This window comes from Physella acuta, unplaced genomic scaffold (genome assembly GCF_028476545.2).
Source record: "Physella acuta isolate Inbredline_101_S28 unplaced genomic scaffold, ASM2847654v3 ptg000945l, whole genome shotgun sequence".
Lineage (NCBI taxonomy): Eukaryota > Metazoa > Mollusca > Gastropoda > Physidae > Physella > Physella acuta.
The window spans coordinates 122,164-150,098 of NW_026732462.1; the positions used below are offsets into that span (position 1 = coordinate 122,164).

A 27,935-nucleotide genomic window follows, 5' to 3' on the forward strand; every position below is an offset into this window, starting at 1 on the left:
AACAAACTCTAGCAGCCAATAGCTGTCGAAGTATTTTCTGAAGGTAGTCTATTTTTTTATCTTAGCCTGTCTCCACTTATATATAGTATAGGATTTAATGATTAACAAGTTCTAGACAAAATCAATGCATAGACTGGGGTGAGGCAATGTGACGGGTTGAAAAAGGTTGATATCTTTTACACAATGAAATATTTACAACTACATTTTATGAAATAATTATTTGCTCATACAAACATAACATTTTAGCGCCCCCTCCCCTCCCCTAGTCTGCCACCCTCACCCACTCAGTGTTGCAGGTTCTGAAAAAAAAAAACTAGATCCTAACAGGCTTCTGTAATCTTAATCTTTCTTCTCCTCCTTAGCCCAACTTCCTAGACTCTTTGGCATTGTTGTATCTTCCTCAAAGGACCCTGCTCATGAAAGAAACATAATTTTTTACATGAATCAAATGATACATAAATTATATTCATCCACTACTGTTCAATGAGTTGTCATTACAGTATTTTTTTAAATTAGTTTTTCATTAGCCAGCTGATAATAAAAGAATTTTTTTTTCATTAGCCAGCCGATATAAGACATTTTTTTTCATTAGCTAGCTGATAATATAAGACATTTTTTTTTCATTAGCCAGCTGATATAAGACATTTTGTTTTCATTAGCTAGCTGATAATATATTAGACATTTTTTTTTCATTAGCCAGCTGATATAAGACATTTTTTTTTTCATTAGCTAGCTGATAATATAAGACATTTTTTTTCCATTAGCTAGCTGATAATATAAGACATTTTTTTTTCATTAGCTAGCTGATAATATAAGACCTTTTTTTTTCATTAGCCAGCTGATAATATAAGAATTTTTTTTTCATTAACCAGCTGATATAAGACATTTTTTTTTCATTAGCCAGCTGATATAAGACATTTTTTTTTTCATTAGCTAGCTGATAATATAAGAAATATTTTTCCCTCAATCGGTTGGCCAGGGCTGTTCATCCATCAAAAAGAAAATTGTTGTACTTTTGAAACCTGGAAGGCCATGAGGCAGATGAAGTAGAGTTCACCTGTGTCTGTGACCTAAGCATATGAAGGGATAGTGTGCCCAGTTGCCTTTACTTTCCCTAACATGAGTTGGATGAACTCAAGCTTGGCGTCCTTCTTCTGTGTTCTTAATTTTTTAGTGTTGGAAGAGATTCCCTCCAAAAAAAGTATACGTGTCAACTTGTTTTGCACCATATAGGCCATTGATTCTGATTTCAGCCTGCTTTTATTTTTAAATTTGCTTCTATATTATTTTTACACAGGGCAGCATTGTTTTGATTTTTGAGTAGTCTCTCCTAGAAGAGTTGCTGTCCCTAGCTGTCGAACCTCATCTGCCTGAGGGTTCAAACTCGAGACTTTTTGGTTAAGTAATCATGAGCTTTACTGACTCGACCACAGCCAACCCAGTTGCCTTTACTTTTCCTAACATGAATTAGGTACCCATCATAGCTGGATGGAAACAGGGACAGACTCAAGCCTGGGGTTAGATCTCAAGCCTTTCAGGTTAGCAGTGTGTGCTCTACCATCTGACCACGCCGTCCTTTTGCCTATCAGCTGCCAAATAATTTTCAAAAACCAAATGCTTCAAGCAGTGGCGTAGCGAGGTCGGGTGTCACCCGGTGCGGCACTTAATGGTGTCACCCCCTCAGAGGCGTAGCGACTCTTCCCAGGGACAAACTTTCAATTTTCGATTTGGACCCCCCTGCTCGAACTTTCGATTTGCACCCCCCCCCCCCCTCAAATTTTTCTCCATATATTTTACTATTTTTTGCCTTGGTGTCACCCCCATAAATGGGGTCCGCACCCCCCCCCCCCCGCTACGCCTCTGGTTTCAAGATACTAATCTTTCCTGTTTCTAAGCACTAATCAGTAACCCATCAGAGCTGACATTATACTGACATATGCTCCCAGAACCAAAATGGAGGCGAGCGAGTTGACGAGATTCCGTCCCCAATGTTGTTGACATGGAATAAAAACGTGCTTTTTAGATTTAGACCGTAAAAAAAAATAATAAATAAAAACTTAAGCCTAAAATTAATTTAGAAATTTTATATTTTTAGAATAAATGCTATAAAAGTTGCAAATCCAGAGAACTTGAAAATAATTTGTTGAGTTTAAGGCTACATTTCTATTTATTTTCATCAAGCCTAAGTTATAACCGGATGTTTCACTTTCGTAAGACAAATATTGATTGGCTGTACAGTAACTTAGTGATCGATAACTATTTGTTTACAAAACTTTGCAGATCAAGTTTTTAAATAACAATGCAAATTTAAAACCCCATGACCTAGTTTTCTATTTTTAGCTTACAATGTGTACAATAAAATCAATGGCGGCCTATCCAATAGCAGGATGCCATTGTTTATGTCGCCATTACACGTGAAAACCAAATTGTTTTTGCTTTTTTTTTAATTTTTATTTAGTTGCCGAAAATATTATAAACATCTAATACATCCAATCTTTAGTAAAGTCCGAAAAAAACCAGATAGACAGGATTTTATAACCATATTAATTGTAACTACGCTGTGCATGATTTTTAAATGAATTTATACACCTCTCAAATACCTTTGAGACTTTTCTCGCTGGTGTCCATTGAGAATATTTGGTGTGAAATCATATTAAAACCATGCAAGTCTCAGTGTTTTCATAACAAAATTTTTGACGCTAAATGTCTTGTAGTTGTAGTGACAGTACCTGTGCCAGCAACAAACTCCTCATACGTTGACTTCTCAGCAAAAGGCCTCTTGCCTAAAAGTCTAATCAAATCATCTTTGTCAAGTTTTTCTTTCTCCATTAAATCAAGCGCCACCTAGGGTAGTAAACAACAGAGTTAATTTCTCTTGACAAACTATACTACATAAAGTTGATAGTCATTCAAAATGTTCAATTTTTAATTATCTTCTGAAAACAGATCCATACAAAGTATACTTAAAAAACATAACAAAGAAAACGAGCCTTAAATATACAATGTTGGCTATTTACACAAAGTATCTTTAAAGTAAGACATCAGCACAGAAAACTAACCATTTCCACATAGTCTTTATGTTTAATCAATAGCTGCAATGTACTCTGATAATACTGATATGTATTGACTATTAGATATGTATTTAACAACCTAACCTTTTCTACATCATCTTTATGTTTTATCAACAGCTCCAGTGTTCTCTGATACTACTGATATGTATTGTTAACTATTTAAACAGTACTCTTTAAACAGTAACTCTTTAAAGACAACAGCAACCTAACCTTTTCTACATCATCTTTATGTTTTATCAACAGCTCCAATGTCCTCTGATATGTACTGTTGACTATCTGCCTGACCTCTTCATCAATCATCTGTGCTGTGGCCTCACTGTATGGTTTGTTAGCTGGAGTCTCCCTCTCTGGGTCAATGTTGAACGACAGGATGCCGATTTTCTCATTCATCCCAAACTTCACCACCTGTAAGGTCAGAACCATCAAATTAAGATACACACCCAGGAAGCCTGTATCCAGCACAGAGTTTCTTCCAGGCATCTTTACTGCCCCCCCCCCCCCGAACGAAATGAAATTTATAGAGAAAATATATACTTTTACCAGTGTCCGCCCCCCCAAAGAAAGTCTACCGCCCCCCCCCCCCCCCCCCCGAAAATTTCAAGTGCCCCCCCCCCGGAGAAAAAAGTCTGGAAGAAACACTGATCCAGCATAACAAGACAGGCTCTCACCTGGAATCCACAGGGCAAAAGAAAAAGAGACAGACCAAGAAAGACCTGGAGATCTGACCTGGAAGAAAACACCTGAGAAGATTGGATACACCTGGGGACAGTTGGAGAGAACACAGATGCCTGGAAAGTTCTTGTCCGTGTCCTATGTCCAAGGAGGGGCTACAGGCAAACCTAATCTAACCTAAATCAAAATACAAAATTTAAGTTTGAAGAGATCAAATACTACAGGGTTGAATCCTCCGCTCAAGCCAGTAGTTCATTCTTAAGTCCACTCTGCCCGAATGGATACCCGCCTCACGTTAATTTAAAGAAAATATAGGTGGCTGGGTAAAAGGAACCAGGTGAACTCTACTTTACCTGCTTTATTAACCTTCAAGCCCAAAAGAGGATCATTACTTTTTTTTAATAGCATATACTGCCTCTAGTTTTCAAAGTAAAGTAATTCAAAGTTATTAATTTAAAATTATTAGCAAGACTAGAAGGCTTTTAAGTCCCATAACACAGGAGGAGAGAACTCACCTGTGCATATGCTACTTGAGTTACTTTCTTTAAATCATCTTCAGCGCCAGTTGTAATTTGATTGAAAAAAATTTGTTCAGAAGCTCGTCCACCTAGCATCATACACATGCGGTCTTGAAGCTAAGAAGATAAATTTTAATGAAATTTTATTTTATTGATGAGACTAAAAGATAAATTAGTCAAATAAAATTAACATGTAGGTAACCTGTGACATTAAAATATTAATTTAATTGAATGAATAAAGTATATATTTTAAATAATAAAGTGGGCAGGCCTAAAAAAATCGTGGACTATTAAAAACAATTCAGGGGTCAGCGTGATCGAGTCAGTGAAGCTCATGGTTGCTAAACCAATAAGTCTCGAGTTCGAACCCTCAGGAAGATTAGGCTGGTTAGCTGGGGACAGCCACTCTTCTAGGAGAGACAACTCCAAAATCAAACAACTGCTGCCTTGTAGTTTGCTCTTGGTTGGACAAAGGTTATGGAAGCAAATCCGAAAAGAAAAGCAGGCTAAAATCAGAGTCAATGGTCTCTATGGCGCATAATCAGTTGACATGTATACTTAATTGTGTTGAAGGGGATCCCTTTCAACACAAAAACTAAGAACGAAGAAGAAGAAAAACAAAGCAAACGCTACATGGGCCAAACAAAACAGCCCACAATATAGTCCATTAAAGAGGTGTAGCTGCAGTCCTAGGCTCTTCAGCTGATCACATGCTTTAAATAACTAAGTCAGTCGTCAACTGTTTAGCAACTCACCTGTTCTTGTGAATACAAATGTTGCTCCTTTGGTAAATACTGAGCATAGCCTAATCCTTTACCTCTCGGTACTATGGATACCTGTAGTATACAAAGAATCCCTATATATATATATATATATATATATATATATATATATATATATATATATATATATATATATATATATATATATATATATATATATATATGTATATATATAGTATATAGACATATATATAAATGACAATTTTATTAATTTTTAAGAATATTGCTTTGAAAAAGCCAAATGAACACAGCACCACAATTAAGTGTACATTAGCATGAGACAGCATTCATTTAGGTAGGTCATGGGTTGTAGGTTGAGTGTGGGGGAAGTACTAGCCCTAATAATATCTCCCCTCAGGCCAATACAAAGAAACCTGAAGCTTACTGTCAGCAAAGATACTTAACAGTACAAGAAACCTGTGAATCTTACTTTCAGTAAAGATACATTACAGTACAAAGAAACATGAATCTTACTTTCAGCAAAGATACATTACAGTACAAAGCAACCAGAATCTTACTTCCAGCAAAGATACAGTACAAAGCAACCATAATCTTACTTTCAGCAAAGATACAGTACAAAGCAACCAGAATCTTACTTTCAGCAAAGATACAGTACAAAGCAACCAGAATCTTACTTTCAGCAAAGATACAGTACAAAGCAACGAGAAAATCTTACTTCCAGCAAAGATACAGTATAAAGCAATCAGAATCTTACTTTCAGCAAAGGATCAGCATGTTCCAGAAACCAGCCAATTACTGCATGTCCAGCCTCATGGTAGGCAACAGTTTTCTTCTCATCTGGCTGTAACACCTGAGTTTTCTTCTCTAAACCTGGTGGTGGAATGGTGGAAACAGATACAGCTTATTTTCTCACATCAACAACATGTACTCTACACATGGTAAAAAGATCCCCAATGTTTCAAATACTGTTAAAACAAGGTACAGAAAGTTACGGTACAATCAGATGCATTTTAAAAAAAAAAAAAAAAAAAAAAAAAAAAAAAAAAAAAAAAAAAAACTTAAACCAAAAGGTACATTAATAGGTAAATTATAGTACAATCAGATGTGTTTTCATACCAGCAACAACTCTCTCAATAGCTTGCTCAAAATGTTCAGGTAAAATCAAGGTGCTCAAATCTCTGGAGGCTATAAGGGCTGCTTCATTACACACATTAGCAATTTCTGCCCCTGCAAAACCAAATTTACAACACATATTAGCAATGTCTACACCTTCAATCATATCACATATTAGCAATGTCTACACCTTCAATCATAAAACATATTAGCAATGTCTACACCTTCAATCATAACGCATATTAGCAATGTCTACACCTTCAATCATAACACATATTAGCAATGTCTACACCTTCAATTATAACACACATTAGCAATGTCTACACCTTCAATCATAACACATATTAGCAATGTCTACACCTTCACTCACAAAACGCAATAGTTATATTACCAGGTGAAATCAAACTCACAGCATCATTTAACAATATCAGCATGAGTAATCAAATCCACATCACAGTTTAGCAACACCAACACCTCAAAACCCCTGGTTAATTCTGGATTAGTCTTTACAGATCTAATGTTTTTTAAAATGACAAACTTATTTACTAAATATTTCATTTGTTACTATCTGTGGATAAGCATTATTTGACAGCTAACCTCATCAGGCAATAATAACTGATAATCTAAACATGATATAAACCTAGATGATTTTAATCCCAGATACAAACAGCAAGATGTTAACTTTTGATACAAACTGCAAGATGTTAACTTTTGATACAAACTGCAAGATGTTAACTTTTGATACAAACTGCAAGATGTTAACTTTTGATACAAACTGCAAGATGTTAACTTTTGATACCAACAGCAAGATGTTAACTTTTGATACAAACAGCAATATGTTAACTTTTGATACAAACTGCAAGATGTTAACTTTTGATACAAACGGCAAGATGTTAACTTTTGATAAATGTTAACTTTTGATACAAACTGCAAGATGTTAACTTTTGATACAAACTGCAAGATGTTAACTTTTGATACAAACTGCAAGATGTTAACTTTTGATACAAACAGCAAGATGTTAACTTTTGATACAAACTGCAAGATGTTAACTTTTGATACAAACAGCAAGATGTTAACTTTTGAGTCAAACAGCAAATGTTAACTTTTGATACAAACAGCAAGATGTTAACTTTTGATACAAACTGCAAGATGTTAACTTTTGATACAAACAGCAAGATGTTAACTTTTGAGTCAAACAGCAAATGTTAACTTTTGATACAAACAGCAAGATGTTAACTTTTGATACAAACTGCAAGATGTTAACTTTTGATACAAACTGCAAGATGTTAACTTTTGATACAAACAGCAAGATGTTAACTTTTGATACAAACAGCAAGATGTTAACTTTTGATAAATGTTAACTTTTGATACAAACTGCAAGATGTTAACTTTTGATACAAACTGCAAGATGTTAACTTTTAATACAAATTGCAAGATGTTAACTTTTGATACAAACAGCAAGATGTTAACTTTTGATAAATGTTAACTTTTGATACAAACTGCAAGATGTTAACTTTTGATACAAACTGCAAGATGTTAACTTTTGATACAAACTGCAAGATGTTAACTTTTGATACAAACTGCAAGATATTAACTTTTGATACAAATTGCAAGATGTTAACTTTTGATACAAACAGCAAGATGTTAACTTTTGATAGATGTTAACTTTTGATACAAACAGCAAAATGTTAACTTTTGATACAAACTGCAAGATGTTAACTTTTGATACAAACTGCAAAATGTTAACTTTTGATACAAACTGCAAGATGTTAACTTTTGATACCTGAGAAGCCAGGGGTTCGAGCCGCCATTTTCCTGGCAAGCTCATCAATAGGAACTTTAGTTTTAAGTTTTTTTAAATGGACTTTAAAAATAGACGCTCTGTGGAGGAAGTAAAAAACAATTAGGCAGTGGCGTCGCTAGTTCGGGTGTCACCCGGTGCGGCACTTCGTGGTGTCACACCCCCCCCTCCCCAGAAACAAAAAATATATCTATATATCTTTATAAATTACTAATTTGTACTTAAAATTAGTAATTTAACAGGCGAAAAAGCATTTTTCTTCTGAAAATTTGGCAATTTTTAGCCTTGGTGTCACCCCCTATATGGTGTCACCCGGTGCGACCCGCACCCCCCGCCCCGCCCTCGCTACGCCTCTGCAATTAGGCTACCGCCTCGATTTAATTAGCAATCACTGAATGGTATAACATGGAAACAATAAGGAAACAACGAGTAACTTTTTGTCATCTTTGTCCTCTTAATAAACGAGAACGCAGGGGCGTAGAGAGGGGGGGGGGGGGCGGGGGGTGCGGACCGCACCGGGTGACACCATTTAGGGGGGGGGTGACACCAAGGCAAAAAATAGCAAAATATATAGAGAAAAACTTGAGGGAGGGTGCAAATCGAAAGTTTGAGGGGGGGGGGGTGCAAATCGAAAACTTGAAAGTTTGTCCCCGGGAAGGGTCGCTACGCCTCTGGGGGGTGACACCATTAAGTGCCGCACCGGGTGACACCCGACCTCGCTACGCCACTGCGAGAACGTAACTCTATTTTCAGTCCTAGATCAAAGCCTATATAGTTGGCTATGAGACTACTACATTTGAAGTTTCTAGTTATCAAACACAAGCTCTAACCACACGACTACTTCGTCCCCACAAAATATAGATTCTATTAAAATTTCTATACCCAATCTAAACTCTTTTCACATCATTTACATCATCAATTGAAATTTTCGGGGGGGGGGGGGGGGGGGGGGGGTTGGCGGTAGACTATCTTCAGGGGGGGGGGGGGGCGAAGAGTTGCCTGGAAGAAACTCTGTTTACATAGCTCACTCAATCCAAACTCTTCACATCATTTACATAACTCACTCAAGTTGGAGCCTCTAATTGCCTACAGTTTCATGACGTCATATGACGACACTTAACATTTACGTTTGAAATTAGAAATTTGACCCCCCCCTTCCCCACTATCACACATCATCATAAAAAGCCAGATGCCCCCTCCACTTTAAAGATGACCTTACAACTCAGCCTATCACCCCCCCCCCCCTCAAAATTACTATTCGTGTTTTTTTTTTTAAAGTATCTTTCAGGCCAAGTTTCTAAAATAACTTATGAGCTTGGTCCAGAGGCGTAGCGAGGGGGGGGGGTGCGGAACGCACCGGATGACACCATTTAGGGGGGGTGACACCAAGCCAAAAAATAGCAAAATATATAGAGAAAAACTTGAGGGGGGTGCAAATCTAAATTTTGAAGGGGGGGTGTGCAAATCGAAAACTTGAGGGGTGGGTGCAAATCGAAAGTTTGAGGGGGGGGGGGTGCAAATCGAAAATTTGAAAGTTTGTCCCCGGGAAGGGTCGCTACGCCTCTGGGGGGTGACACCATTAAGTGCCGCACCAGGTGACACCCGACCTCGCTACGCCACTGGCTTGGTCAACAGTGAGATCTACACGGATACATTTTCTAATTACAATTTACAACAAAAAAAAGTTTTGTTTTAAAAAAACGCAAATTAGCGTTTAAAATCACTTTCTACCATTATTAAATAAATAAAAATGTGTTGTCACACTTTCCTTCTCCCTCCCCACATATCTTCCAGAAGTCCGACCCCCCCCCCCCCTCCATCTCTAGATACTCTGACGTTGTTTATGGACGTCCTCATTGGATCATAGTGGACCTCCTTCAACTTCATTTTCAAAGAAACATAACTGAGATAAATAAAATAGCAAGTAGACGTTTTGAATCCTGACTTACCTCCCTTTGATATCAGGTAAAGACACGTAGATCTGTCGGTCAAACCTTCCTGGCCTGAGCAAAGCCTGGTCCAGAATATCGATCCTGTTGGTTGCTGCTAACACTATCACACCTGTCTGAGTGTTAAACCCTAAACAAATTTGAAAGGAAAAAAATATATAATAAAAAACAAGTTTTCTTTTAAACTTTTTAAAAAATGCCCCTAACCCCCCTCCTCCCCCTCCAACTCACATCTTTTTATCATTATAAAAAGTTTGAATTGCCCGTAAAATTATGTCATAAAATAGTCATTTTACCACTCATTCAATTTTACAGATAAGAAAAAATGTAGTAGTTTTTTACTGTATGTCAATATAGTTTTTAGTCATTATTGTACGTGATTATGGCATTTCAGTCTTTTTTTTTGTTGTATGTCATTAAGACAGGTCTCTGTTTTTAAACTAAGAGAAGCTTATGGTTGTAACCTTTATTGTAATTCAGATGGTTTGAATATTAAGAGAACAACAACTTACATACAGGAGCTGGTTTAGAGTTTTTGACGACTTACCGTCCAACTCATACAGGAGATGGTTTAGAGTTTTTGACGACTTACCGTCCAACTCATACAAGAGTTAGTTTAGAGTTTTTGACGACTTACCGTCCAACTCATACAGGAGCTGGTTTAGAGTTTTTGACGACTTACCGTCCAACTCATACAAGAGTTAGTTTAGAGTTTTTGACGACTTACCGTCCAACTCATACAGGAGCTGGTTTAGAGTTTTTGACGACTTACCGCCCAACTTATACAGGAGATAGTTTAACGTTTTTGACGACTTACCGTCTAACTCACTCATACTGGTTTAGAGTTTTCTACGACTTACCATCCAACTCATACAGGAGCTGGTTTAGAGTTTTTGACGACTTACCGTCCAACTCATACAGGAGCTGGTTTAGAGTTTTTGACGACTTACCGTCCAACTCATACAAGAGTTAGTTTAGAGTTTTTGACGACTTACCGTCCAACTCATACAGGAGCTGGTTTAGAGTTTTTGACGACTTACCGTCCAACTCATACAAGAGTTAGTTTAGAGTTTTTGACGACTTACCGTCCAACTCATACAGGAGATGGTTTAGAGTTTTTGACGACTTACCGTCCAACTCATACAGAAGCTGGTTTAGAGTGTTTTCGTGCTCACTGAAGCCTCCCCAGGTGCTGGAACTTCTCTTTCGTCCAATGGAATCAATCTCATCAATAAACAAAATACATGGAGCCGATTTGCGTGCCTTTGAAAACGTATCCCTTACCTAAAATGTAAATATTATATTCAATTCACAATTTTTCTTCTGTTCATATAACATAACCTATTCCCATGCTATAGCTTATTTTTATATGTATATAGTATCTTGATAGCATCTTGATAGTATCTTGATAGTATCTTGACAGTATCTTGATAGTATCTTTATCTTGATAGTATTTTGATAGCACCTTGATTGTATCTTGATAGTATCTTGATAGTATCTTGATAGTATCTTTATCTTGATAGTATCATGATAGCATCTTGATTGTATCCTGATAGTATATTGATAGTATCATGATAGCATCTTGATAGTATCTTGATAGCATCTTGATAGTATCATGATACTATCATGATAGTATCTTTATCTTGATAGTATCATGATAGTATCTTGATAGTACCTTGATAGTATCATGATAGCATCTTGATAGTATCATGATAGTATCATGATACTATCATGATTGTATCTTGATAGTATCTTGATATTATCTTGATATTATCTTGATAGTATCTTGATAGTATCTTGATAGTATCTTGATAGTTTCATGATACTATCATGATAGTATCTTGATAGTATCTTGATATTATCTTGATAGTATCTTGATAGTATCTTGATAGTATCTTGATAGTTTCTATCCCGAAAAGCCCGTTGTCAAGTAATTCTGCGACGCCCATTTTTCATTTGCCATTTTATTTCCTGCATAAGGGAAGTTTGGTGGACAATTTACAAAGCGTGTGCCCTATCCACTCCCACTCTGTTCGCTATTGTGCCCTATCCACTCTCACTATGTGTCCTATCCACCCCCAGTCTGTTCACTATCCATCCTAACTATGTGCCTTACCCATCCCTAATCTTTACCTCATCGATCCCTAATCTATACCCAATCGATCCCTAATCTATTACACATCGATCCCTAATCTCCTCTTTCCGTTGAGATGCAGGCCAGTGGTTTCTGCAATTGGCGTCTACGTAGTATTTAAACTTTTTTTTTTACGGAAGGGATGGGGTGGGGTTTCCAAGCTTGACACCCACCCACACACCTACTTTATTCTGACAAGGGACAGGAGATTCATTAAACCGAAGGCGTTCCATGGGAAGTTGTTTTAATTTAATTTTTTTTAATTGTATTCGAAAACAAGCATTCCATTTGTAGAGCTACTTATTGTAGTTATTTAGTTAAAAAAAAAGAATCGGCTACTGTCAATACCAACCCTTGAAGCTCCAAGACCAACATACACCTCCAAGAATTCAGAACCAGCAACAGCGATGAATGGAACATTAGCCTCCCCCGCTGCGGCTTTTGCCAGAAGAGTTTTACCTGTGCCAGGTGGTCCGGTCAACATTGCACCTGTAGGGAACAAATAAAATACAGGTGGATCCAGTGGCACTTTGTTATTTCTGTCCCAGTAGCGTAGCGATGGGGGCGGGAGGGGGGGGACATATGTCCCCGGGCGCCGACATTAGGGGGCGCCAAATGGGTTGGAAAAATAAATTGAAAGATTGAGGTGGGTGCAAATCGAAAGTTTGAGGGGGGTGCAAATCGAAATCTTGAGGGGGGGGGGGTGCAAATATAAAGTTTGAGGGGGGGGTGCAAATCAAAAGTTTGAGGGGGGGGGGGTGCAAATCGAAATTTTTAGGGGGGGGGGGTGCAAATCGAAAAGTTTGTCCCCGGGCGCCGGGAAGGGTCGCTACGCCTCTGTTCTGTCCTGCGATTCTACCCGGCTAATATTTGACTTTTCTTCTTCTTCTTTCTTAATTTTAGTGTTGGAAGGGTCCCCTCCAACACAATTAAGGATTACGTGTCAACTGGTTATGCGCCATTGAAGCCATTGACTCCGATTTTAGACTACTTTTCTTTTTGGATTTGGTTCCATAGCCTTTGTCCAACCAAGAACAAACTACAAGGCAGCAGTTGTTTGATTTTGGAGTTGTCTCTCCTAGAGTCTCATCTGCCCGAGGGTTCGAACTCGAGACTTTTCGGCTTAGCAACCATGAGCTTTTATCGACTCGAACACGAGGACCCCTATATTTGACTCTAAAATTGACATTTCTAAACCACTTCGTCTTCTTGGTTCTTAAATACAAAATGTAGGAGTGGATTTCCTCCAACACAGTTAACCATTGCGTGTCAACCGTTGTTTCTTTTTTCAGACTTTTTTTTCGAGAGGGGGGGGGGGGGGGAGGGGGGGAGGCACAAGGATATATTTTCTATATACATTCCATTTAGTTCGCGGCGCGGAGGGGGGGGGGGGGGAGGGAAACGGTAGACTTTCTGGGTGCCTGAAAGAAACTCTGGTGTCACTATGTAATGCGCCATATGACCCGTTACTTCCGCTTTCTTTTCTTTCTGAATTTGCTTCCATAGTTTTTCCCCAGCCAAAAACAAAACACAAAAAACGGCTGTTTTGCAGTTGTCTCCCCTAGATGGGTTGCTGACCCTCATCTGCCCGGAGTTCAAACTCGAGATTTTTAGACGTAGGGGTCATCCATAAATGACGTCACGCTTTTTTTTGACGATTTTAACCTCCCCCCCTCTGTCACACGTCGTCATAAAAGGCCAAACCCCCACCTAAAATGACGTCACGCCCCAGCCTACAACCCCCCCCCCCCCCCCCCACCCTCAAAATTGCAGTTGAAGTTTTCTTAAAACATCGATATTTTTCCAAAATCTTGTCAGAACTCTGTCAACATATTTTGATCAATTCCTATTACAATTTATTAAAACCGTTCTCTAAAACGTAAAATAACGGCTAAAACTCGTTTTCTAACATTACTTTTTGTTTATAAAGCCTCATCACGCACCGTCACAAAATTACGCCCCCCTCCTCCCCCTACGAGTGTGGCGTCATTTACGGACAACCACTTGGGCCGTCCCCTTCTAATTCACTAACCTTTAGGAATTGTGGCTCCAAGATCTAAATACTGCTGTGGGTTTTTCAAAAAATTAACAAACTCCATAATTTCAAGCTTAGCTTCCTCGCAGCCTGCTACATCACTGAAAGGAAATAATGCGTGAAAATTGAACATATTGAATCCACTGTATATGTCACTGTCTAAGTCGAAGCGCATACACATGCATATTAAAAAATAAACCGGGAGTGATCTCCCCTAAACTTTCTCGAATATTCTTATATGAAACAACAGAAGATGGCAACTCGTGACACAGACATGATTTTTTAATCCTTTTTAAATACTTTTTAAAATAGTACAAAATCTCGTAGAAAAAAGAATTGCTCACCAAGTGAACGACAAATAAAATGTGCATAATAGTGCGTTTTTTTTCGAGAAATTAGAAATTGCAAAAATTACTACTTTCTGTCGACAGAAATTACTCAAAGTACAAAAAGTTCCACTTCCGATAATCGGAAATCATTCAAAAGTTGACACGGATCTATGATTTCTATATAATACTTATATATGAAATTTCATCAATCTAGCTGTTACGGTACTCAAGTTATCGTGTTAACAGATACACACACAGACACACATCCGAAAACACATACACACCCACAGACATACGGACAAGATTGCAAAACTATGTTTTTCCGACTCAGGGAGCTGTAAAAAGTCGAAATTTGCAAAAATCTCGATACTTTACACGATTACAAGACTTTCTCTCTACTTTGTATATACGAGAAAGTAAAAAAACGTATGAGCAAATCAATATTTACCTGAACCTAACACTTATATTGTTCTCTGAGACTTTAGCGGTGGGAGCTGGATGTTTTCCAAGTTCCTGAAATGCCATACACTTTTATTAAACTTTAATTTATAACGTTAAGTAAATTAAAAGTAAAGTTGCCTTTTCAAACCTGACGGTCTATATTACAGAGTAGAGTTCACTTGTTTCTGTGACCTCGGCATATGAAGAGATAGTGTGGTCAGCACTATGCCCAGCCGCCTTTACTTTCCCTAACGTGAGTTAGGTACCCATCAGAGTTGGGTGGACTCAGGGAAGGTCTACTGACTTGAGCCCGGATTCGGACTCGAGACTTACGGGTTAGCAGTCCAGCTCTCTACCACTAGACCACTCCGACCCCATAACGTTAAGGCTTCATCAAATCTCAAGTCGTTTTCTACGTTTAATCCACTGTCTATTTCTACGGGCAAAAAAAAAAAAAAAATAAAAAAAAAAAAAAAAAAAGTCTGTTAAAAATAAATATTCATCTATCTATATATATAATTCTCTTCTGGGAGCCGTTAGAAAACAAGCTGCAAGCGCTCCTTTGCAGTCCCCTCTCTTCCTCTCTATCGCTACCTCCCCCCCCCCCCCACCACCACCCCTACATGGCCTGGTGAGTTGTAGTTCACTCTAAATGTTTAGTTTGGTGACGGCTATTAGGGGCAGATAATTTAGTTTGAAACGATTTTAAAATTAGAGGAGGTAACTAAGAGGAGGCTGCTTTCACGGGGGGGGGGGGGGGGGGGGGGTTAGTGTTTTAAAGCACATATTTTCAGTGGCAGCATTGGTACTGTCGAATTCACAAATTATGAATTACTGAAAAGTAGAAAAAAAACAACTAAATAGCGGCGTATGTTATGCCGCGGGTCGGCTCGTAAAGTATAATTATAAAGCAGCTCTACACATACTCAAGGTATTTCAATCCTCTATCATCATCTTTCCCATTCATGCCCAAGTCACATGTGGCAGGAGACATAGAATTCATGTTTCAATGACCTTGGCATACAGGGGAATAGTGTGGTCAGCGCTATGTCCAGCCGCGTTCATTTCCCTAATGGAAGTCAGGTACCCCAGTGGCGTAGGGAGGTCGGGTGTCACCTGGTGCGGCACTTAATGGTGTCACCCCCCAGAGGCGTAGCGACCCTTCCCGGGGACAAACTTTCAATTTTTGATTTGCATTCCCCCTCGAACATTCGACTTTCGATCTGCACCCCACCCCTCCAATTTCGATTTGAACCCCCCCCCCCTCAAACTTTCAATTTGCACCCCCCCCCCCCTTAAACTTTTGATTATCACCTCTTAAATGACTATTTAACACTCGAATTAATCACTTAATTAAGTGGAATTATCATTTTCTCTATATATTTTGCTATTTTTTTTACCTTGGTGTCACCCCACTAAATGGTGTCACGCGGTGCGGTCTGCACCCCCCCCCCTCGCTACGCCACTGAGATACCCATCAGAACGGAGTGAGCTCAGGGAAGCTCTACATACATGAGCTTGAGATCCGAACTCGAGACATTCCGGTTAGCAGAAGTAATTTTTAACTCAGCCAATCAGTAATTCTATAGAATTACTAGTCATTTTATAAAAGGTCGGGTTACACATATCATAAATAATAGGCGTAGGTATTGTTATAGAAATTTATACAGGTTATAATGTCTTAGACCCTTGGTTTTGATTAGCATTTATGTCTGTGTGGGTCAGTAGCGTAGCGAGGGGGGGGGGGGGCGACATATGTCCCCGGGCGCCGACCTTAAGGGGCGCCAAAATGGGTTGGAAAAATAAATTGAAAGGTTTAGGGGGTTGCCAATCGAAAGTTTGAGGGGGTGCAAATCGAAATCTTGAGGGGGGTGGTGCAAATCGAAAGTTTGAGGGGTGGGGGGTGGGGTTGCAAATCGAAATCTTGAGGGGGGGTGCAAATCGAAAGTTTGAGGGGGGGGGGGGTGGACATCGAAAAGTTTGTCCCCGGGCGCTGGGAAGGGTCGCTAAGTCTCTAAATAACGCGTATTGATAAAACATATAATCAGATCAATGTCAAATATTTTTGCCTAGATTTCTAGAAAAAATGTATTACATTTTAATAACAGTAGAGTCTAAAATAAACTAATTAATTAAAATGTTTAATAATTATACCAGGGGAAGTAATTTAAAAGAAATTCAACTCACGCAAATAAAAAAAATTACGAATGCAAATTTCGCGGACGTTCGTTATGGTATTATTGTTGGAATAATGTAATTAGCATGGACAATATGGTGGCTAAAACACGGATATTTTAAATACCGCCTTTTATTTATTTTATTCACTGAACTTACTATAGAATGTTTTATAAATACTAGCGGAGAATAAGTTACTAACAATGAAATCACAACCAAAATAATCGAAATGCCATAAAACCGTAACCTAAATCGAACATTGGCCGGGCCCTAAGTTTTCTGCTCTTCTGACATTGGCCAAGCACACCGGTTACTTCGCGAACTGGCTTCACACACACTTACGCTCATACACACGACACACACATATCCGCCTATATATAAATGAAGCCTGCATTTTTAAAAATAATTGAATAATAAAACTATCTAACATTAGCACTGGCAATGTGATTATTGTGCAGCGAATAGAAATAGTAATAAACAACAAGCTTAACATCACTTACGAGAAGCTTAAATGCAACGTTCAGAAGATATATCAATAAGCAAAGCAGCAAGGTAGTAAATATCACACCAATCCACCTGGATAAGAGGAAAATAAGTGTTAATTAAACAAACGCCTAATGAAAGGAATTAAAAAATATTTTCTATACATTTTTTATGCATACATAGATGCTTCGATTAATTAAAACTGAAAAGAAATACACATAAAGTACTTGTCTTTTGATTTTAGTTTATTTACATATAACGTACTGATGCAATCTGTTAATTAAAATAGTTAATAGAAAACTTATATTATGTTTCAACATATATAGGTTAAGAAATATATATATATATATATATATATATATATATATATATATATATATATATATATATATATATATATATACTAGCCGTCCCGGCCAGGCCCGGCTCTGGCTTCTGTGAAAAACCTTTCTGTTAAAGAGCATTACCTGTGTGTTTAGTAATCATCATAAACCCGGCATTGCACACCCAAACCAAAACCAAAACAACAAAACGCAAACATAACGCTAACACAATTACAAATATAAACGAAAACAAAAACCTAACAACTAACCCAACCACAACCACAAACACCAATACGAACACAAAGAAAAAAAAACGAAAAAGCAAACGAAAACAAACCAAATCCAAATGCAAAACCAACCACAAACCCAAAGAAAAAAACACAAACGAAAAAACAAACGAAAACAAACCAAATACAAACGCAAAACCAACCACAAACACAAATACAAACACAAACGCAAAGAAGATAAAACACAAACGAAAACGAAAAAAGAAAGAACAAAAACGAACCAAATCAAAACGCAACCACTAACGCAAACCCAACCTAAACACAAAGAAAACACTAACGCGAACATCAACGCACAGTGCTCAGAGTCTTGCCCGGGGCGGAATCGCCTGTTTCAGCCTGATAAACGACTATAGTACCTCAACTTATTCATAGTCTTTTGCACTCACTTTAATGAACGTAGGCTCGAAACCGAACACGGGAGGCCCGGGACCCCAAATAGCACCCTGTCTGGGCGCCAGAGGACGCACCATGACGTCACCGCCTGATTGAACTTAGTAAACGACTATAGTACATAACTTATTCATAGTCTTTTGAACTCACGCGAACGTATATACCATAGCGTACACCGGAAGGCCCGGGGCGCCAAATAGCACCCTGACGGTGTGCGGGAGGACGCCCGGATTTGATTCACTTAAAGACTATAGTAACCTTTCTTATCCATAGTCTATCGCACTGTTAAAAACAAAATTATGCAGCATAGCGCTCACATGATAGCCCAGGGTGCCAAATCGAACCGTGCAAGGGCGCCGGCGGACGAGCCTGTTTCAATTTAGTGAACAAAAATGATAATACTCCAAGCTTATCCGTAAATGGAAAGAAATAAACATATAGGATTTGTAGGACCTGGCTTATTAAATGTTATTGATTTAAAAAAAAATATTGAACAGTATGTTCAGTATATGGAATAAATAAAAGGCAGTGTTTAAAATACCTAACGACATTGCACTTAATCAATCCCCGCTAATTATGTAATAATTTTTTTTTTCTTAACACCAAAAACAAAGTAATAAAATGTAAATTCTTTCTTCTTAAGAATTTTTTTTTTATTAAAGGGAAGTAACTGTGCAGTCAATACATTTCCGACACAATTTTAGAAATTTTATAAACGTCGATACACTTTTTAAAATTTTTATGTCGTGTTCATAATTGAAAATTATTCTTCTAAGTAAATAGAATGAAAATTGTTTTTAAAGACTTTCAATGGTAATTTTTTGACTCGTAAATTTAGACTTTGAGCACGATAAAAAAATCTAACACTTAAATCCATAGAACTGTCAACGACAAACTTTTTTGCCACACGTTACAGAACTGAGCTTTATATATTAGACTAGCCGTCCCGGCCACGCCCTGCTCTGGCTTCTGTGAAAAACCTTCCTGTTAAAGACCATTACCTGTGTGTTTAGTAATCATCATAAACCCGGCATTGCCCACCCAAACCACAACCAACCAAAACCAAAACAACAAAACGCAAACATTACGCTAACACAATTACAAATACAAACGAAAACAAAAACCTAACAACAAACCCAACCACAACCACAAACACCAATACAAACACAAAGAAAAAACAAACAAAAAAGCAAACGAAAACAAAAACCTAACAACAAACCCAACCACAAACACCAATACCAACAAAAAAAAAAAACAACGAAAAAGCAAACGAAAACAAACCAAATTCAAACGCAAAACCAACCAAAAACACAAATACAAACCCACAAAAAAAAAACACAAACAAAAACGAAAAAAGAAAGAACAAAAACGAACCAAATCAAAACGCAACCACTAACGCAAACCCACCTAAACACAAAGAAAACACTAACGCGAACATAAACGCCCGGGGCGGAATCACCTGTTTTAGCTTAATGAACGACTATAGTACCCAACTTATTCATAGTCTTTTGCACTCACTTAAACGAACGCGCCTGTTTCAATTTGATGAACAATTTTAATACTCCAAGCTTATCCGTAAAATACCTACAACATTTGCACTTGATCAATCCCCGCTAATTATGTAATTATTTTTTTTTCCCAACACCAAAACAAAGTAATTAAAAAGTAAATTATTTTCGACTAATGCAATGGTTTTATAAAGGGAAGTAATTTTGTTTTCCTAATTTATCAAAGGGAAGTAAGTGCTATAGGACTAAATAAAGACATAATTAGAATTTTTGTAAAAGATGATATTTTTTTAAAACTTGTGTTTAATGAACATGCCGACAATTATTACTGTAATTTGAAAAATGAAAATGATTTCCCAACACTTTCAATGGTAATTTTTTAGCTCATAAATTTAGACAAATGCGCACGATAATTTTCTAACACTTAAATTCGTACAATTCCAACGACATACAAATGCATTACATACAGAACTGAGCTTTATATATTATATATATATATATATATATATATATATATATATATATATATATATATATATATATATATATATATATCACTTATAATTACAAACATCTTTAAGAGTCAGAAAATGAGAATCTTAACATGTTCTTTAAAGTTTATACGTAAGCGCAGTGGTTGCCCACAGAATCCATATTAAAATTTTATTTTTCAATATTTTAAAAATTTCATATAGATTTTAATAGGCTTGAAAAGCTGGTTTCAAATATTTCTCAAACAAAATTGAATATTTTTTTACATGTGTGAAATAAGTTCAAATTGACATTCCGTTTTATTAAGGCTAGAAATATTCAAAGAAATAAGTACGAGTAATCTTATAGTAAGTCAGTTAACAACTTTTATTTTTAATTTGGATAAGTAGATTCAGAGTGCTGTGGTGATGAAGGATGTTATATTATTTAATATAAACAAACTACTACCAGGACCTCTATTGTGTATTTTATTTAAAATTGTTGTGACTATTATCAGTGGCGTAGCGAGGTTGGGTGTCACCCGGTGCGGCACTTAATGGTGTCACCCCCCCCCCAGAGGCGTAGCGACTCTATCAGGGGACAAACTTTCAATTTTCGATTTGCACCCCCTCGAACTTTCGATTTGCAACCCCCCCTCCCACCCTCAAACTTTCGATTTGCAGCCCCCCCCCCCTCAAATTGTTCTCTATATATTTTACTATTTTTGCCTTGGTGTCACCCCCCTAAATGGTGTCACCCGATGCGGTCCGCACCCCCCCCCCTGTCCTCCTCTCGCTACGCCTCTGACTATTATTGTTTTACTTACACTGACTACTCAGATTGGCTTCAAGGAGAGGTTGAGGGCGTTTTTTTTTTTTTTTTCAATTAATAAAATAATTCTAAGCGCCTTTTCAATGGCTTAATTAAAAAAAATGTAACTATAATTGTATCGCTTGCCATATAAAAATGTGTTTAAAAATATTTAGTATGATTACATAGACTTTTCAAGCCTATTACAGCAACTACTAATGTATTGAAGTATAATGATAAAAAATGTAAGCTTACTGTAGGGGGTTATCCATAAATGACGTCACGCTTTTTTGAGGATTTTTACCTCCCCCCCCCCTTCCGTCACACGTTGTCACAAAAAGCCAGGTCTCCCCCCCCCCCCCCCCCCCTCATACCTCAGCCTCCAACCCTCCCCGCTCGAAATTGCTGTTGAATTTTATTTACAACATCGATATTTTTCCAAAATCTTGTCAGAACTCTGTCAACACAGAGTATGTTGAACAATTCCTATTGCAATTTAATTAAAACGGTTTTCTAAAACGCGAAATAACGGCTAAAAACTCGTTTTCTAACATTGCTTTTTTAGAATGAAAAAAATTCATAAAAAACGTTTTAATAACAAGCTTTTATGTAATGATGCACTAAAAAGTAGAAAATAAATTATACACTACTATTTAAATTACTATAAAGAAAAGCGTGGGTCACTTTAGTACTTTAGTACCTATTGGATACCTTTACTAATATTTGAGAAGAGACCCACGCTTTTCTTTATAGTAATTTAAATAGTAGTGTATAATTTATTTTCTACTTTTTAGTGCATCATTACATAAAAGCTTGTTATTAAAACGTTTTTTATGAATTTTTTTTCAGTACTTTACATGTTTTATTAACACTAGTGTTACATGACTAAAAACCATTGCGCGTCTATTGAACGTGATGGCGCGCCTACTGAAGGTGATGGCGCAGCGATTGAACGTGATGACGCGTGTGATGTGGTTGGATAGACATGCCTATTGATTCGGTCCAAATTTTAATTAATTCATAAAAAATTAATTAGGCATCCAATTAAGTCAAATTTAGTTTCAGATTGCATTGTCTTCATGTCTTGACCCACGTGCCAAATGTGAATCGTATCGGTCAAGTAGAAGTTTCCGAATTTTCACTCCTGCGTTTCGATCTAGACTGACGACAGATAGACTGTCGACAGACTGTCAACAGACTGGCGACAGAGGAAGTGAGTTAAATAAAAGCTTGTAAAAAAAAAGTGACGTCACACCATCTAAACACCCGCCCTTCCTCCCCGTCATCACACACCCTCACAAAATTACGCCCCCCCCCCCCCCCTACGAGTGTGATGTCATTTATGGACGACCCCTGTAGAATGTGCCACACTATACTATTTGCATTGAGCGCGAGAGACGCGTAGGCTATAATCCCTTACATAAGGGCCATACCAATAAAGGACTTGGGTTCTATTGATCATTTAAGCTTGTGATGTGGTTTAAGCTTGTGATGTGGGCCTATTCTAATTAGGTTGAAATGTAGATATTTATCCATGGTAATAGGATTTGAAGAAAAACCAACCTAGCTAGTGACCTAAGTAAAATCTTCTAGTGACCTAAGTAAAAGCCTGTGAGCTAGTGACCTAAGTAAAAGCTTCTAGTGACCTAAGTAAAATCTTCTAGTGACCTAAGTAAAAGCCTGTGAGCTAGTGACCTAAGTAAAAGCTTCTAGTGACCTAAGTAAAAGCTTATGAGCTAGTGACCTAAGTAAAAGCTTATGAGCTAGTGACCTAAGTAAAAGCTTCTAGTGACCTAAGTAAAATCGTCTAGTGACCTAAGTAAAAGCTTCTAGTGACCTAAGTAAAAGCTTCTAGTGACCTAAGTAAAATCGTCTAGTGACCTAAGTAAAAGCTTCTAGTGACCTAAGTAAAAGCTTCTAGTGACCTAAGTAAAAGCTTATGAGCTAGTGACCTAAGTAAAAGCTTCTAGTGACCTAAGTAAAATCGTCTAGTGACCTAAGTAAAAGCTTATGAGCTAGTGACCTAAGTAAAAGCTTCTAGTGACCTAAGTAAAATCGTCTAGTGACCTAAGTAAAAGCTTATGAGCTAGTGACCTAAGTAAAAGCTTCTAGTGACCTAAGTAAAATCGTCTAGTGACCTAAGTAAAATCTTCTAGTGACCTAAGTAAAAGCTTCTAGTGGTGACCTAAGTAAAAGCTTCTAGTGACCTAAGTAAAAGCTTCTAGTGACCTAAGTAAAAGCTTGTTTGCTAGTGACCTAAGTAAAAGCTTCTAGTGACCTAAGTAAAATCTTCTAGTGACCTAAGTAAAAGCTTCTAGTGACCTAAGTAAAAGCTTCTAGTGACCTAAGTAAAAGCTTGTGAGCTAATGACCTAAGTAAAAGCTTCTAGTGACCTAAGTAAAAGCTTCTAGTGACCTCAGTAAAAGCTTCTAGTGACCTCAGTAAAAGCTTCTAGTGACCTAAGTAAAAGCTTCTAGTCACCTAAGTAAAAGCTTGTTTGCTAGTGACCTAAGTAAAGGCTTGTTTGCTAGTGACCTCAGTAAAAGCTTCTAGTCACCTAAGTAAAATCTTCTAGTGACCTAAGTAAAAGCTTCTAGTCACCTAAGTAAAAGCTTGTGAGCTAATGACCTATGTAAAAGCTTCTAGTGACCTAAGTAAAAGCTTCTAGTGACCTAAGTAAAAGCTTGTTTGCTAGTGACCTAAGTAAAAGCTTCTAGTGACCTAAGTAAAAGCTTGTGAGCTAGTGACCTATGTAAAAGCTTCTAGTGACCTAAATAAAAGCTTCTAGTGACCTAAGTAAAAGCCTGTGAGCTAGTGACCTAAGTAAAAGCATGTGAGTTAGTGACCTAAGTAAACGCCTGTGAGCTAGTGACCTAATTAAAAGCTTCTCGTGACCTAAGTAAAAGCTTCTAGTCACCTAAGTAAAAGCTTGTTTGCTAGTGACCTAAGTAAAAGCTTGTGAACTAGTGACCTAAGTAAAAGCTTGTGAACTAGTGACCTAAGTAAAAGCTTCTAGTGACCTTAGGAAAAGCCCGTGAGCTAATGACCTATGTAAAAGCTTCTAGTGACCTAAGTAATAGCTTGTTTGCTAGTGACCTAAGTAAAAGCTTGTGAACTAGTGACCTAAGTAAAAGCTTCTATTGACCTAAGTAAAAGCTTGTTTGCTAGTGACCTAAGTAAAAGCTTGTTTGCTAGTGACCTAAGTAAAAGCTTCTAGTGACCTAAGTAAAAGCTTCTAGTCACCTAAGTAAAAGCTTGTGAGCTAATGACCTATGTAAAAGCTTCTAGTGACCCAAGTAATAGCTTGTTTGCTAGTGACCTAAGTAAAAGCTTCTAGTGACCTAAGTAAAAGCTTCTAGTGACCTACGTAAAAGCCTGTGAGCTAGTGACCTAAGTAAAAGCTTCTAGTGACCTAAGTAAAAGCTTCTGAGCTAGTGACCTAAGTAAAAGCTTCTAGTCACCTAAGTAAAAGCTTGTTTGCTAGTGACCTAAGTAAAAGCTTCTAGTCACCTAAGTAAAAGCTTCTAGTGACCTAAGTAAAAGCCTGTGAGCTAGTGACCTAAGTAAAAGCTTCTAGTCACCTAAGTAAAAGCTTCTAGTCACCTAAGTAAAAGCTTCTGAGCTAATGACCTATGTAAAAGCTTCTAGTGACCTAAGTAATAGCTTCTAGTCACCTAAGTAAAAGCTTCTGAGCTAGTGACCTATGTAAAAGCTTCTAGTGACCTAAGTAATAGCTTGTTTGCTAGTGACCTAAGTAAAAGCTTGTGAACTAGTGACCTATGTAAAAGCTTCTAGTGACCTAAGTAAAAGCTTGTTTGCTAGTGACCTAAGTAAAAGCTTCTAGTGACCTAAGTAAAATCTTCTAGTGACCTTAGGAAAAGCTTCTAGTGACCTATGTAAAAACCTGTGAGCTAGTGACCTAAGTAAAAGCTTCTAGTGACCTACGTAAAAGCCTGTGAGCTAGTGACCTATGTAAAAACCGGTGACGACCACCCTACCTCTCTAGGAAACTTTGTTCGGTCGTGTACATCACTGCGACAAACTCCGATCGTTCTTTCTTCATTTCCCTCTGGGCCTGCTCCAGATCCTTTTCAAATTTTTGCAAACATCCAAGGACGAAAAATACGCAAGGCTGAAAAAAACGTTAACACATAGATTTGATTTTAATAATAAGAAAGAAGTTCTACTGACTACTGTTATATAGCATTAAAGTTTCCTTTTAGAACCTGACGACACACGGGGCAAGTAGAGTTCACCTATTTCTGTGACCTCGGCATATGAAAGGAATAGTGTAGTCAGCACTATGCCCAGCCGCCTTTTTTTGCATAACGTGTGCTAGGTACCCATCAGAGCTTAATGGATTGAGGGATGTTCTACTTATTTGAACCAGAATTCCAATTCGAGATTTTCGGTTTATCAGTCTAGCGCTCTACCGCTATTTCACGCATTAGAACCTACCATTTTAACCCATTTATATCAAAGTTATGTTTTATCCTAGGTATTTATAAAAAATATACGCTAGATTATTTGAATGAAATGAACAAAGTATACGCTAGATTATTTGAATGAAATGTACGAAATATATTCAAGATTATTTGAATGAAATGAACAAAATATACGCTAGATTATTTGAATGAAATGAACAAAATATATTCAAGATTATTTGAATTAAATGAACAAAATATACGAAAGATGAAATAAAATGAACAAAAAAAAAAAACAACAAAAAAAAAAAAAAAAAAAAAAAAAAACTTGCTGGTGACGCTCTATGGCTAGTATAGAGAGTTGCTAAATTGGAGCACTAAGCAAATGGACTACTGGTGTTACTAACGTGCAGTATAACTGATTCAGAGCTTAGTGTGACTAATTCAGAGCACTGGGTGACTAAATCAGATCACTTGTTGACTAATTCATAGCACAAAAGGTTGAATAATTCATAGCACAGTTTAGCTAACTAAAGCACATGGTGACTAATTCAGAGCACATGGTGACTAATTCAGAGCACATGGTGACTAATTTCAAGCACTTTGATTTAATTTAGGAACCAATGTGACCAATTTATAGAAGGTATGACTAATTTAGATCTTAGCCCAGCTAATACAGATCATAATGCGACGAATTCAGATCACATTATGACTAATTCAGAGAGCGGTATGACTAATTCAGAGAGCGGTATGACTAATTCAGAGAGCGGTATGACTAATTCAGAAAGCGGTATGACTAATTCAGAGAGCGGTATGACTAATTCAGAGAGCGGTATGACTAATTCAGAGAGCGGTATGACTAATTCAGAGAGCGGTATGACTAATTCAGAGAGCGGTATGACTAATTCAGAGAGCGGTATGACTAATTCAGAGAGCGGTATGACTAATTCAGAGAGCGGTATGACTAATTCAGAGAGCGGTATGACTAATTCAGAGAGCGGTATGACTAATTCAGAGAGCGGTATGACTAATTCAGAACACAAGATGACTAGATGAGGTATGTATAAAAATGCTATGTATAAAACAACTTACTGGTGAATCAACTTGACCATTAGGCAACAGCCAGACTCGGACCCACGCATAGTTTACGACTTCCACTTGCTGCACCTGTATCGTATTTAAAAACAAAACAAAACAATTTGCAATCGGTTTCGATTAGCGCTAGATTAGCCTTTTGACCATCAAGAAAAATCGATTTTTTTTTTGTGAATTGTGTATGATTTGTTTTCATTGTTAAAGTTGGATAAGATTTCCTCTAACACAATTGAGTATTTACGTGTCAACTTGTTATAAGCCATATGGCCCGTTGACTCAGATTTCAGCCTGCTTTTCTTTCTGGGTTTTCTTCTCATCATCATTATCATCATCATCATTCCTTTGTGGCCCCTGGGGAGCAAAGGGCTGCAACCACACATCTCCAGCGGACTCGGTTTTGGGCTGCTCCCTTTAATCTGTGCCCATGTGAGCCCAGCTGTTTTCGCCTCTTCCTCAATCGTTCTCTTCCATGTTTTCAGAGTTTCTTCCAGGCATCTCTTCTTCTTTTTACCGCCCCCCTCCCCCCCCCCCCGAACGAAATGAAATTTATATAATTTATATAGAAAATATATACTTTTAACAGTGTCCGCCCCCCCCCCCCGAAGGAAGTCTACCGCCCCCCCTCCGAAAATTTCAAGTGCCCCCCCCCCCCCCCCCCCCCCCCCCGGAGAAAAAAGTCTGGAAGAAACACTGCATGTTTTCCTATCAGTTAGGGTTTTCTTCTACAGCTTTTTTATTTTGGAGATTTTTTTTAGTTAGGTTTGCTGTCTCCGTGGGGATTCGAACTCGAGACTTTTTGGTTTAGCAACCACGAGCTTTCCCGCCCCAACCACTCCGAACACTGCGTTGATACTTGTTTATTGTTAAATCTAAAGATGATACTTTTTTTTAGAGAGGTACAGAACAAAAAAAAAAAAGAAAGAAATGTGAAAACTCTCACCAGTCCTTTAGCAAGGTAATCAAACAGGAATTGCTTCATGGTGATCTGGGTGTACTGGACAGGCGTAAACAGCGATACGAACCACACGTATATTCGCACCAAGAGAAAGCTACTCCCTGGGGTAGGGACAGGCCCCCCAGCCATAGCGGGCTCCACGGCCTGGGCAGGGTCCCAGTACCAGGGCCGGCACAACCGGTTGGCCAGGGTGAACAGCCACGGCAGG

The 27,935-nt window shown here is 37.8% G+C and overlaps 1 protein-coding gene across 1 annotated transcript; it reads right to left on the bottom strand.

Annotated features, from left to right (window-relative positions):
• Nucleotides 1–289: 289 nt before the first annotated feature.
• On the bottom strand, nucleotides 290–27,935 carry LOC131953749 (AFG3-like protein 2). Its single transcript, XM_059317101.1, has 17 exons — nucleotides 27,713–27,935; nucleotides 26,770–26,844; nucleotides 25,252–25,385; nucleotides 17,482–17,557; nucleotides 14,814–14,878; nucleotides 14,034–14,137; nucleotides 12,354–12,490; nucleotides 10,998–11,151; nucleotides 9,868–9,997; nucleotides 7,901–7,998; nucleotides 6,121–6,231; nucleotides 5,759–5,874; nucleotides 5,017–5,097; nucleotides 4,259–4,378; nucleotides 3,282–3,476; nucleotides 2,730–2,844; nucleotides 290–410 (listed from the first exon to the last, which is right to left on the bottom strand). Exons 1-17 carry the CDS (start codon nucleotides 27,854–27,856, stop codon nucleotides 340–342), a joined length of 1,926 nt encoding a protein of 641 aa, XP_059173084.1. The 5' UTR covers nucleotides 27,857–27,935; the 3' UTR covers nucleotides 290–339.